The sequence below is a fragment of the Anas acuta genome, chromosome 14, assembly GCF_963932015.1.
Source record: "Anas acuta chromosome 14, bAnaAcu1.1, whole genome shotgun sequence".
In the NCBI taxonomy this organism is placed as follows: domain Eukaryota; kingdom Metazoa; phylum Chordata; class Aves; order Anseriformes; family Anatidae; genus Anas; species Anas acuta.
Window position 1 is genome coordinate 11,098,544 of NC_088992.1, and position 11,739 is coordinate 11,110,282.

The 11,739-nt window shown below is 51.6% G+C and overlaps 1 protein-coding gene across 1 annotated transcript in view; it reads right to left on the reverse strand.

Moving 5' to 3' along the window:
- Positions 1–11,739, reverse strand: part of STK10 (serine/threonine kinase 10) — a 47,316-nt gene extending 35,577 nt beyond the window's left edge. The window contains exon 1 of the mRNA XM_068698242.1: positions 11,158–11,739. Coding sequence (XP_068554343.1) covers positions 11,158–11,313 — 156 coding nt within the window. The 5' untranslated portion in view covers positions 11,314–11,739. The remainder of the gene's footprint in view (positions 1–11,157) is intronic.

The window sequence follows — 11,739 nt, forward strand, 5'->3', positions numbered from 1 at the left end:
TTCCTAGGACAAGGAGCTTTTTCCTATTGTTTGTAGCATGAGGAGAGATGGAAGCAAGAAAATCTCAGAGTCTAGAGGCCCTCATAATAATATCGTAGGCAGTATCTCCAAAACCCAACCAAATTCACAGTGCAGATGTGAACTGTCAACAGCCCTGAGCATCCCTACACTCCCTTCATCATCAGGACTTTTCTGCAATGTGTGAGGGAAATGTGGGGATGTCCTCCTTGACAGGGAAAGCAACAAGAAGGGTGCATTTCCCAGGCACTGGCCAGCATTCCTGGTGTTGCATTTCAGCAGGCTGCTCAGATCACAGTAAGAAAGATACTCCACATGCTCTCCTGTTTGCCTCCTTCATTTTATAAAGTCCCTTTAACCTGCTTACTGCAACGTGCTTCACCAAATAACTAGAAGTTTGTCCAAACCTCTTTCTTCTGCTGCTTGGGAAACCTTTGCTGACTTTCTCTTCCCTTTCCTTACAATAAACCCCTTAGTGACATTGGATCAGTGACTCTGACCTTGCCCTAGGTTGCCTGCAGCTCTGCCTGCAGAAGCCAAGCACAGAAGGTGCTATTGCTATTGCTGGAGGCACCACGCGCTGCTGCTGCTCGGGGGCTCTCCACCCAGCGTTGCCCACAACCCTCCCCAAAGCTATCAGGGCCAATTTGCATTTTTCAATTGGAAATTTGCACAACTTCAGAAGAAAAAAAAAAAAAAAAAGTTGGAAATCAGCAACCAAATGCAAAAAGGTCGTTTGCAAGAGTCAAAGGGCTCCGCTATCAGCCGTGTCACGGGCTGAGAGCGGGGGCGAGATGGCAGACACAGACATTGACTCAGGAGCTCAGCGCCATTCCCCGAAGTGCACTGAATCAGCAGGTTGAGAAATCCCCATCAGCTCCCTCACCCCGCTCCTCCACCCACACGGGAGAGCCCCCAGGGCAGGATTTCAGCTCCTTGCCCATTTTCTATTCTTCATGCCCCCTCCGGGCTGCAGAGCCCCAGCTGGGATCAGGACTGCTTCCTGGGGGAGGAAGCCCTGGCAGGGATGCTCGCGCTGTAGGAACAGTTGGGACCTTTCTGACTGCTTTGCAGTTTATGTATCTGTGTTTGGAAAACCTAGGCGGGTGCTTACAGTAGGATTAATTCCTAGTGTAAACACCCCGAGCCCCGCTGAGCAGTTTTACAAGGCTTAGGTGAGAGCGGGGCTGTGTACTGCCAAACAGGCTGGGGAGGGCAGGAGGGAACGAGGGAAAAGCCATATAACGGAGGGAGGGAGGGAGGGAAAATAGGGGAGCCCTGCCTCTCTGCTGGGTTTTGAAGGCTTATTGAATTCACACTGGTTGGCACGCACAGCTGGGTCTTTACTACAAGGGACAAACCCATTTCCACCTGGGCTTGCTGCCCAAATGCAAGACAGCAGCTCAAGCTGGTTTCAGAAGAAAATAGTTGGTTTGTGTGTTTTTTTTTTTTTTTTTTTTTCTCCTTTGCTCAAGCTTGTGCCCTAATAAGTTGCCACCAGCAACCCTGAGGAAGGCAGGCAGGCTGGGGCAAGGTGTAAGGGGAGAAGTGGAGTTCTGGGGAAAGCACAACACTTCCCAGGCACCACAAGAAGTGCCCCACCGTGTTTGCTCTACACTTAGGGCCTTGGGAGAGGGCCAAGGAGGGGAAGTAAATATTGTGAGAGAAGGTGGGGCTTCCCTCGGAGGTCAGCTATCGCACACGTGGGGTCCGAGCCAGCTCAGCCCTGCCAGGACTCAGGGGCCCTGAAGGCACCTGAAGAACTTAAGGGCTGAGAGCCTGGAGCACCCAGGGTGTTCACCCTCATGGGACCTGCAGTCCTGGTGGTCCCCATGGTCCAAGCATCCACTTAACCCACAGCCCCCGTTGGCACAGGGCAGGCAGGTTGCCACCCCACAGGGCCACCGCTGGTGCCACCAGGAGTAGGCGCAGAGCTGCTCTGCATGCATGGCAGGGCTTGATCTACAAAGAAAGTGAAGAAACAGTGATGTGAAGGTTTCCTGCCCAAACACGGGTCTCCTCTCCCGTGCTGTGCGTTTCGGAGGCTCTGAACAAAGACCTGGAGGACGCAGCTTTGTGTACCCAGCTGCAAGCTGTGGGTGCAGGAGCGATCGTGGCCCACGTGCTTGGCGGTGGCAGTCTGATCTTATCCGTGGCTCCCCTGCGACTAACGGCGAGTAGCCCAGCAACCCACAGATGTCGTTTCCTTTCTAGATACGAACCCACCAGCACACTGCCTCGCTTCCAGGCCAAACACAACGCAGGTGAAATCAAGCTACCAGTGGTCAGACGGCTTGGTCACGCTGGCAGAAGTGAGACCATCATCTCTGAGGAGAAGCCAGCTCAGGACATCACACAGTCAACGACACCAGAATATAAGTCTTTGAAATAGCAACAGCAAATTCACGGGGGTTGGGATGCGAGGAGGCAGCACGGGCAGGAGCCCTGTGCCTCCCCTGGCCTTGCAATGTCTCTGCCAGAAGCGAGTGCTCTCACGTGCCGTGGGAGCGCAGTTCCCAGGAGAAACCGAAATGCCTCACGGCCCCGTATGAGAGCAGCAGCTGAAGCAGGAAGGTGACCTGAGACCACGAGCTGAGCAGATCTTAGAAAACAAATCTCCTCCAGCATGACCTCTTACAGCACGGACAGGAGACTGGTTCCCACGCAGCTGCCACCGAGGGGACCAAGACTCCACGATGAGGCACCGCTGACCCCTGCCAAGCTGCCCACGATCCCACTGAGCCCAAATGCAGCCTTGATGTCACAGAAGCCCCCCAGCACACCGAGGGACAGCTGTCCCCCCTCGGCAGGCAGACGGCTGTGTCACAGCCCCTCGCAGCAGCCAGCCAGCCCCCGGAGCTGGGCCAGATTCATACAGGCCGCGTCAGGTTTTGGCTAAGCCTGCCATGCGGTCTCTGGAACTCACATCTGGCAATTTCCTCCAGCTTCTCTGCTGGTATTTTCCTGCATACGGCGTATTACAACAGAGATATTCTTCCAGGAAGGTTTGTTTGGATGCTAAATAGGCCAAATGCTTACGGTGCCATCCCCGCAAGCCAGTTTCAGACATCTGAGGCACGGGATGATGCTTTAGGGCTTAAAAGCCTTCTCTGATTTCTGCTTGTCCTTGTGCAATAGGGCAGAATCTGTCCTGAGACATCAGCACAAAGCAAAATACAGCCCGCTCCAACCCCAAAAGGCATAGCTAGCAAGTTTGCAGGGGTAACCTGCACCTCCGGGGCTGTAAGCTGCTGGCCTGGCCCATTCTCCTCGCAGTGAGGGGACCCAGCGCCAGGCTCAGGAAAGGCAGCACCCACTGCTCGCTCTCCAAGGGCTGTGGGACAAAAGAAGAGAGCTCTCTGTCTACAGCTTCACCTCTATCTTAAACTTCAGCAGGGGTCAAGCCCCCATTTTGAAGCAATAGAAATGGAGATTTCTCTCATCGTGTTTCCAAGACCATCAGATTTTCTGGTGAAATTTGTGGACAGAAGACAAAGAACCACCCCTGACTGCTGAGGTCCCAGGAACAGAAATTGTTTGATGCTCGTGTGTGTGACCTATGGCCAGTCAGTCAAAAAAAAAACAAAACAAAACAACAAAACCAAACAAAACAACAAAAAAGCAAGCATCCAATTGTCATTTAATTCCTCTGTTGGGCATTTTAATTCCATGGACAATTTGTCCCTGGAGTGCTAATTAGTATAAAAATAGAGCAGGCAGCTACTAGCATACTGCCCAGGACGTGCTGCTGAACCACAGCTGGGTTCATTGCAGTCTCAGCATTTAAAACCCGAAATGCTCTCAGGGCTGGTGGCAGCCTCTGTGCAAACCAAGGTGTGCGCAGAGGTAGGCTGACAGGTCCGTGCAGAGATGGGAACCGGGCACGCATTGCATAAGAGAGCACACATCAAATAAAAGTTATCCAATAAACCACTTCCAGAAAGCCACACCAGGAGCCAAGGTTCGGGATACAAAGCAAGAGGAAGAAAGGATCTTGCTGGAGCCCTCTGGAGAAAGGCGGGTGCTGGGCACGCTGCTGCCAGGCAACTGGGGGCAGGGAACAAGTAGGATCACTCCTCGAAGGCAGAGGTGCTGCTTACTTCATGGGTTTAAGGGGTAAGAGGTGACAGTTCAGGTGACAGGCAAGGCTGTTTGGCCTTTGCCTGTGACTCACCCTCTGTGCTATTGTCAAATCCAGGCTATTTTAAGCCTTTCCAGAACACGTTACCGGCAGGCAGGATTGCTGTCCTTCCTCAGGCAGCCCTGCTGCCAAGGCACAGCACGCTGCTCTGGGAGCTGCAAGGAAACCCCACGCGAGCCCTCCTTCACCAGTGACAAAAAAGGGAGCAGCACGAATGCTCCAGGTGGTCCCACGGGAATTTTGTCTGGGCTCACTTGCCAGTGTGGCTGGTGGCCCTGGGGTCTTCCAACCTTCCAAGGGTCCTGGGGTGACCCTTTTGAAGTTGCTCTGCAATAACGTGCCACCACGTTTCTGTCCCTTCCCTCCATGTGCTGGGAGCGCTGATGTTTCAGACCTCACCGAGCTGCAGAAGCAAGAGGGAAAATCCCCATGGTCTCCATGGCTTTGGGGGTTGATAGTCCTGGCTTGATTTTCCATGCAGCGTATTCCCGCTGCGTGCCTTTGTATGCAAACAACTGCTCGTTTAGATATTTCTCAGGGATAACATAATGATTAATTGCCTTCCAATGAACTTTGCCTGAGCTGTCTGCATCAATAAGCGCAGGACAGACAGGCTCAAGTCAGTGTTTCCGTTATTGTCAAATAATCAATGGGAGCTGAAATTAATTCCATGTCTGACGAGCCCCATGGAGCCACTTCAGTTTGTTACAATAACTCAGAATTATTATTTTTTTCCTTTGGAAATGTTGAGTTTACCCCTGGCACCGGCCAGCAGAGACGAGATGGTGCAGTGGTGTGTTTGGGGCAGCGGGGCACCCGAGGGTGCTGTGCCCTGCAGCCTGGGAATCTGTGGGAGGCAGAGAAGATCCCGGGCTCACATCAGTCCAAGGAGGAAGGGAGGCAGCGTGTCCTGCTGCAGGCAGTGCTGAGTGATCCCACCTGCACCCAGCCAGCCCGGGTTTAATCCCAGCCAGACCCAGCCTGGCTCCAGCATGGGCCTCCCAGGAGCTCAGCACTTTACATTTTGAGCTCACAAGTTCTGAATTCAGGTGCGAAACACGTGCTTGGGGAAATTACTCTGAGCCTCATCCCAACATGATGTGGGAAGGTGCCAGCAGGCTCCCTTATCTGCCAGAGGGACAAATGCAGCATGCATGCAATGAGCCCTTCTGCCCCACCAGCACATCACACCACCAAGCTTTATTTTCTGAGCACCCCTGGTAAAGCAGCACCCACGCTGAGCTTTGTCTGCAGGCATCGGGCCGGGCTGGGCACCGACCTCGTGGCTGCACCAGCGCTGCCGCCCTGGCAGCTGTGGCAATTCTTTTGCAAGAGGCAGGGGGAAGTGGAAGTGGCTTGCAAAACACACCGAAAGGCGTTAGTACAAACGCAGCAACGCCTTCCTCTGGTTTGACACACTAGGGGTAATGGAAAGAAACACTGCCAGCGGGTTTGAGCAAGGGCTTCTTTTCTATAGGGGCGCGTGAAAAAAGTGTGACCAGAGCACGGCACGTACGGCCCCTTTTGCCTTAAAGGCTCAGCAAGATGCAGGGAGAGCCAGCAAGCCCAAGCAGCAGTACATTAGCCAAGGAGCAGAGCTCTGTGCAATGCTGTGAACCCTGCACCCGAGCACAGCAGCAGAGACCAGAGGAATGACGGGGAGCTTCTTTGCAGATACACCACACCATAACCCACCTACAGAAACCAGCTGGTTTCTCAGGCCCAGCACAAGCGAGAAATGAGCAGAAACCCATGCAAGGTTTGAAGAGATGGAAGAGTGGAAAGATCTACATGGATCTAAAAACTTCAGCCCACATAGACCTCAAGTCTGGAAGCACAAAGCATCCCTCAAACCACCTGGAAAGGCACAGCGCCTCAAGTCAAGTACGCCTGCCTTGATCTTTGCTCAGTCAACACCACAACATTGGGGAAAAAAAAAAAGAACAGGAAAAAAAAAAGCCATGAAACCAATTCTGAGTTTCCTAGCAACTTTCTGCAACAAGTTCAGCACACAGAGTGCTAAGGGCCTGGCCGTGGGCTGAGTGGCTGCGTGCCTGAGTGGCAGGGAACAGGGACATAAAACCCCCAGCCTGAGGGGTGGTGTGGGGTCAGAGCTCCCCATGGCCAAGCACTGCGGCACTGAGGGTGGGCTTGAGCTAAGATGCATTAGAAAAGCCCCAGACTTACAGACAGCAGCACCCCAAGGATAAGAAGAAGAACATCTCCCCCTCTCACATGCCCCCAGAGAAACTGGGCACTCAAAGGGAAATAATTAAAAACAACAAAATGAACCTAGAGGCATGTTGGGCAGGGATTTTCCTAAGGGACAACAATTGCCATGTGCTTGGGAGTGAAAGGCTCAAAGGCTTCTCTGAGCTTTCTCTTCCACGCAGCTGCCCACAGCATTGCCAAGCTGCGGGCCATGACACAGAAGTCATTGTCAAAATATTTAGGCCATGCAGAGGGATCCCTCTCCCCCTGCACACACAGCGAGCAGCAGCTCCACAGGGCTCAGGACAAGCCTCTCTTGGACTCGTGCAGGGACAGAGCAGCGCACGTTTCAGTGAGTTTTAAGTGACCATTAAGTTCAATCCAGTTTAAAGTTCACCCTGGTTTAATATTGTTGCACCACAGCTCTACAAGTAAAGGAATTGTGTCTTCCCATTCCTCTTTCCCTAAGAGGTTTTATGGGGGAGAGAACCCTTCAGGTAGTCTAAGAGACAAAGTCATGAAATCATCTCCCCCAACCCATTTCTGGACACAGTTGCAACCAATCAACTTAAAACTTTCTTTTGCCCTTTTTCCTTTTAATTAAAGAAAAATATAAAAATATATTAAAAAAAAAAAAAAAGCAAACCAGCAGATTAGCATCCCTCCACAACATCCTTTCCAGGAACTGCACGTTAAAACCCCCATGAATCAGACTGAGCCCAACTCACTCGAGAACCAACCAAGCGTGGTGCAACCTCAGCTGGTGAGCAGAGGTTTGCAAGCAGAAGAGACGTCCTGCAGCTTCTCCTGGGGCCACACTGTGGAAGCCAAGCTTACAGGGCAGCTGCACGACACCTCAACAATTAGTCCTTTATTACCCATATTTCAAAATGAAGCATTTATGGTCTGTAGCAGGGAGAGCATTAAGCACTACTGCTGCCATAAGATCAGATAACCCAAACGTGGCTTTCTGAGCTGCATCTGGAGAAGAAAGGAGAGCCGCACGAGAGGCGTGCTTATTAATTGCTGTGGCACGGGGCTGAGCGTTATCTATCTCGGTGCCTGTTTCAAACAGAGAGCTGTTTGAAGGCGAATTCAAATGAAGTTTTCCACTGCGCTGGGGGCAGCGTGGCAGCCTGCGCTCCCATCCTGTCCCCACCCCGCGAGAAGAAAGCGCTATCAGGGAGCCAGCATCCCCATCAGCACACGCTGGAAAGCCGAGATAGCGTTTCACAGGAGACACGAACACAGCAAAACAATCCCATGGTTAGAAGCACGGTGAGCCTCCTTCCAGCAGAGCCCGTGCTTTTGTAAGACCGAGCCCTCTCCCTGGCAGCCCAGAAGAGCCTGGACGTATCCATCTGTTCCTGCTGACACCAGTGCAACTGCCTGCAGCAGTAAATCTCCCATCCCCGCGCCCAGTGGGTTTTGCAGGAGCTGCAGAATTTGTTTGAAGCACTCAGGCTGAAGCTCACGGCTGCAGCTGGAGCATCCTCACGGTCCCGAGCCCAGCCCTGTGCCAGCAGCCAGCTCACAGCACTGCTGCCGCCGTCCTCCCTCCCCGCACACACCCACAGACGTCGCCTTTGCACCAATACAGGCCCAGCCAAGCATTTTATGAGATGTGTCTTAGGTGTTTCTGCAGCAAAAAAATAACTCTGCGTTTTTAAGGCTGTTTGGAAAGGGCCTGAGTTAGGAAATTGTATTTTTATAGGCTCACAAACGTTGGGGTACTGCAGATTTCACAGGCTAGCACACACTGCTTGCAGCTCCCAGTCAGCAGCCTAATGAGTGATGTAAGATCATTGATTTAATGAACTTTGGACGGGGCGGGTAACACGTTCTATTTGGTGTGCAGTGCGTTGCTATCTATGGGCTGCTATTGCTTCCTTATCACAGCCACTGGAGGTACCAAAACCAAGAGATTAGTAGAGTGAAAGCAAGGAAGAAAGTCTCTCCCCACCCCCTTCCTACTTTTCAGCTTTGTTACCCTCTGCAACAAGTTTTGCCATTTCCTCATACCACCAGGTCCCTCTTTTGCAGAAGAAAAAAAGTCTTTATGTAGAAATAGGGAAATCCCACTGGCTGCAGGTTGGTTCCTTAAGTTCTGCCATATGCATTTCAGGCTCTACTGCAGGCTTGATTATTTTTAATTAACAAACATTTAAATCAAGCCTGTCCTACTTCTGTAGATGCTGTGTCAAACCAGTTCAAGTTTGTTCAGGAACAGCTCCTCAAGTGTTTTGCAGGCAGCAACACCAGCGAAACCACTGCACAGCAGAGCCCTTTCTTCCTCCTGCTCAAGCTTGGCATCATAAAAACTAGACCTACTAAAACAGACATTTTTTTCTTCTATGAAAATCAAAATTACTCCCAGGTCAGAGCTTTCTGGTTGGATTTCAGACCATTCTCTGTACAAATCCCATCTTTCTGCACTGCACAGGGACCATGGGCTCCTATAAGTGAGCACAGCATGCAGGAGGCAGGGCAGGATGCAAGCACAGGAGGATTATATCATATCCCCGTGCTTCCGTGTGTGGAAAGGGGGCGGAAGGCAGGCAGGAACTCCATTCAAACATCCTGAAACTCTCACAGCCAGACAAACACCCTGACTTGCTCTGAATGATTGCTTTGGTGTGAAGAGCAAATTGACTTAAGTAACTTCAAGGGAATTATTAAAATAATGGCTGCCTGAGTTTTCCTTTTGCACAAGCGTTGTTTGTCTTGGGCTTTTTGGCAGCTGAGCAGAACAATAAGGCAAGCCCAGTCTTTCAGGTCACCATCCTATATACATCCTATATCATCACCTAGGGTAGATATTTAGAAAGACAAAGGAAGAGAATATGCAAGTTAAATCTTCGCATGGCAGGAAGCTACTGCCTATTATCTAAAATGAGGCTTTAGAGTAGCATGTCACCTGAATAATTGGGGAACCTTAAACAAACAAACAAACTTTTGCACAATAACTTCAGCCAACATGAAGCACAGGCAGAGAAGAGTCTCCAAGAAAATGGAGAATTAAAAACCTGATCTATTATGAAGCATGGAACAGCCCTTTGCTTTGGCACAAGGTTAGTCCCCTCCCCACGACCAGCCACAGTAAAACATCTCTATAGCAGACAGTTGTCTAAGTGGATGTTAACAACTTCACCTACACTTGGAGTGAACTTTGGGTTGTAACCACACAGTCTGCACTGTATTGTATGCTACAATCCCCATTCTTCTCTGGGTTGAAGTGGGGAGCAAAGAAGATGGAATTAGGGTTGAGAAAGTGTTATCTAGCACGCTGACATCCTTAGCCCACCATACATAAAGTTACTGTGGTAATTTAATGTATTAATATCAGGCTGGAGTTAATAGCATAGGCATTCAGGTATGACAACAGATTTAAAAACCAAACCAGCCACTTTCAAAGTATGTTCACTCTGAAAAGTTCACTATGTAGGATATGTTAAACACATTTAAAATAGCGGATATATAAATCAGGTGTTCGTCTAAGTTTTCATTTGTCTCAGAAGCCTATTAACTTGTTTTACAATGTTTACCTCATTCCTATCATTGCATGAGAAACCTTAGCAAATACAAGTAAATAATTACCCAGAAGAGTGAGCGTTGCTATATACAAACTGGTTTTCAATCCACAACACCAAGGAAACTGGTAACAGATGCACTAATTGCTACCGGTGCTACTTTTAAAATTATAAATATACCAGACATTAAATTATGATTATAAGCAATTGCATTTTATTAGCAGAAAGGATCCTTCACCAAGGATTTCCACCCAGCGCATGGAAAGCGCACTTTAAGCCTGCTTTTTAGAGAGTTTCTCTCAAATAACATGATAGAGAAAATAAATAGATAAAAGCCGGAGTGCTGTGGTAAAACACCCCTGCCCTGATCTGAAAACAACCAGCTTCCTTCCTGACCTTCTCTGCAGTTACTACTTATTTCTCAAGGCAGTGCCTTGCTGAATGCTCCAATGAGGCTGTCAGAAAGCAGCTGCCGAGCAGCAAATTCACAGCTCCAACTCCAAATTATCTTTGTTACGCAGCTTGCCCCTGAAGGCTGGATCCCCAACCTGCTTCTCCAGCCAGCCCCAGCCAAAAGCCTCCTGTCTCAAGCTCTCAGAGATGACCGGAGCATTTCAGCTACCAGGCGAGAATGCTGTTTCTTTGGAGAGCAAAGTACAGCTGAGCATTTGGCCTTTAAAACCCAGCTCCCCAACACGAAGGTTAAACTGGCACAGCACTGGACATGTCCCCACTGGTGAGGAGCTGGGCTCCTCTTCTCCCTCTAAGTTTCTTTTTTGCCAGCAAGGACCACAGGAATACAAATAATGTCACCCCCCAGAGGCTCACAAAACTTGGAGGCAGCCCGGAGCCTGCTGACTTCCAAGAAACCTCCATTCATTGCACCGCCAGGTTTGGCAGGGAGCACCTCACACGCTCTGAAAGCGGTGGAGTTAGAGGGAGAGGGGGAAGAAAAAAGGAAAAGAGATGGGGTTGGGGGGGGAAGAACTCTCCTCTCTCTTTTTGCCCCGAGCACCACCCCGCACTCAGCACCACCAGCCGCCCCGCTGCCCCTGCTCCCAGGCAGGAGAGGCCGAGAAGTGGCTTCTTTTCCCCTCCAGCAGCTCAGGGGACGTGGGGAGGCAGCGCAAGGTGCCGGGGGTCCAGCTCCCTGCTGCCCCCACGGCTTTTAGGGCAAGGAAAACGATCGGGGGCTCCCTCATCCCGACGGGGCGGCCGCTGGCGAGGTCCCCCCGAGCCCTTCGGCTACACACCCACCTTGTAGACCTTGCCGAAGGCTCCGTCCCCCAGCTCGCCCACCACCTCCCACACCTCGCCGGGGTCCAAATCGCGGCGGACGTGCTCGTACTCCTTGGAGCGGCGCTTCTCGAAGGTGGAAAGGCGAAGGATGCGGCGGAAATTTGCGAAAGCCATGTCCCTCCCGCTCCTCTAGCTCCTGTTCCTGAGGCTCCTGCTGCTGCTCCTCCGTGCGGAGCCGGGAGCCCGGCGGCCCCGAGGTCCCGGTAGCAGCCTCCGAGCGCCCCGGGGAGCGGAGCCGTGCCCGGAGCCGCCGCCGCTCCACCTGCTGGCCCGCCCGCAGCCCCCGCTGCCATTGGCCCGGGCCGGGCAGGGGCTGAGCAAAACTCAGCGGAGCTCAGCTCGAGTCAGCTTTAGAGGATGGGGATGGAGGGCACGGGGTTGTTTCAGGCTCGCGAGCCGGTTTGGGGGCGAGAGGGAAGGCGCGCATCCTGCCCCTGGTTAGAAAAATAAATCCCTCGGGAAAGCCGCGTGAAAATCACGAATTGAATGGGGACACCTAGGGGAAATACCCGACGGTGCAGCCGCCTTCGGTAGTTTCTG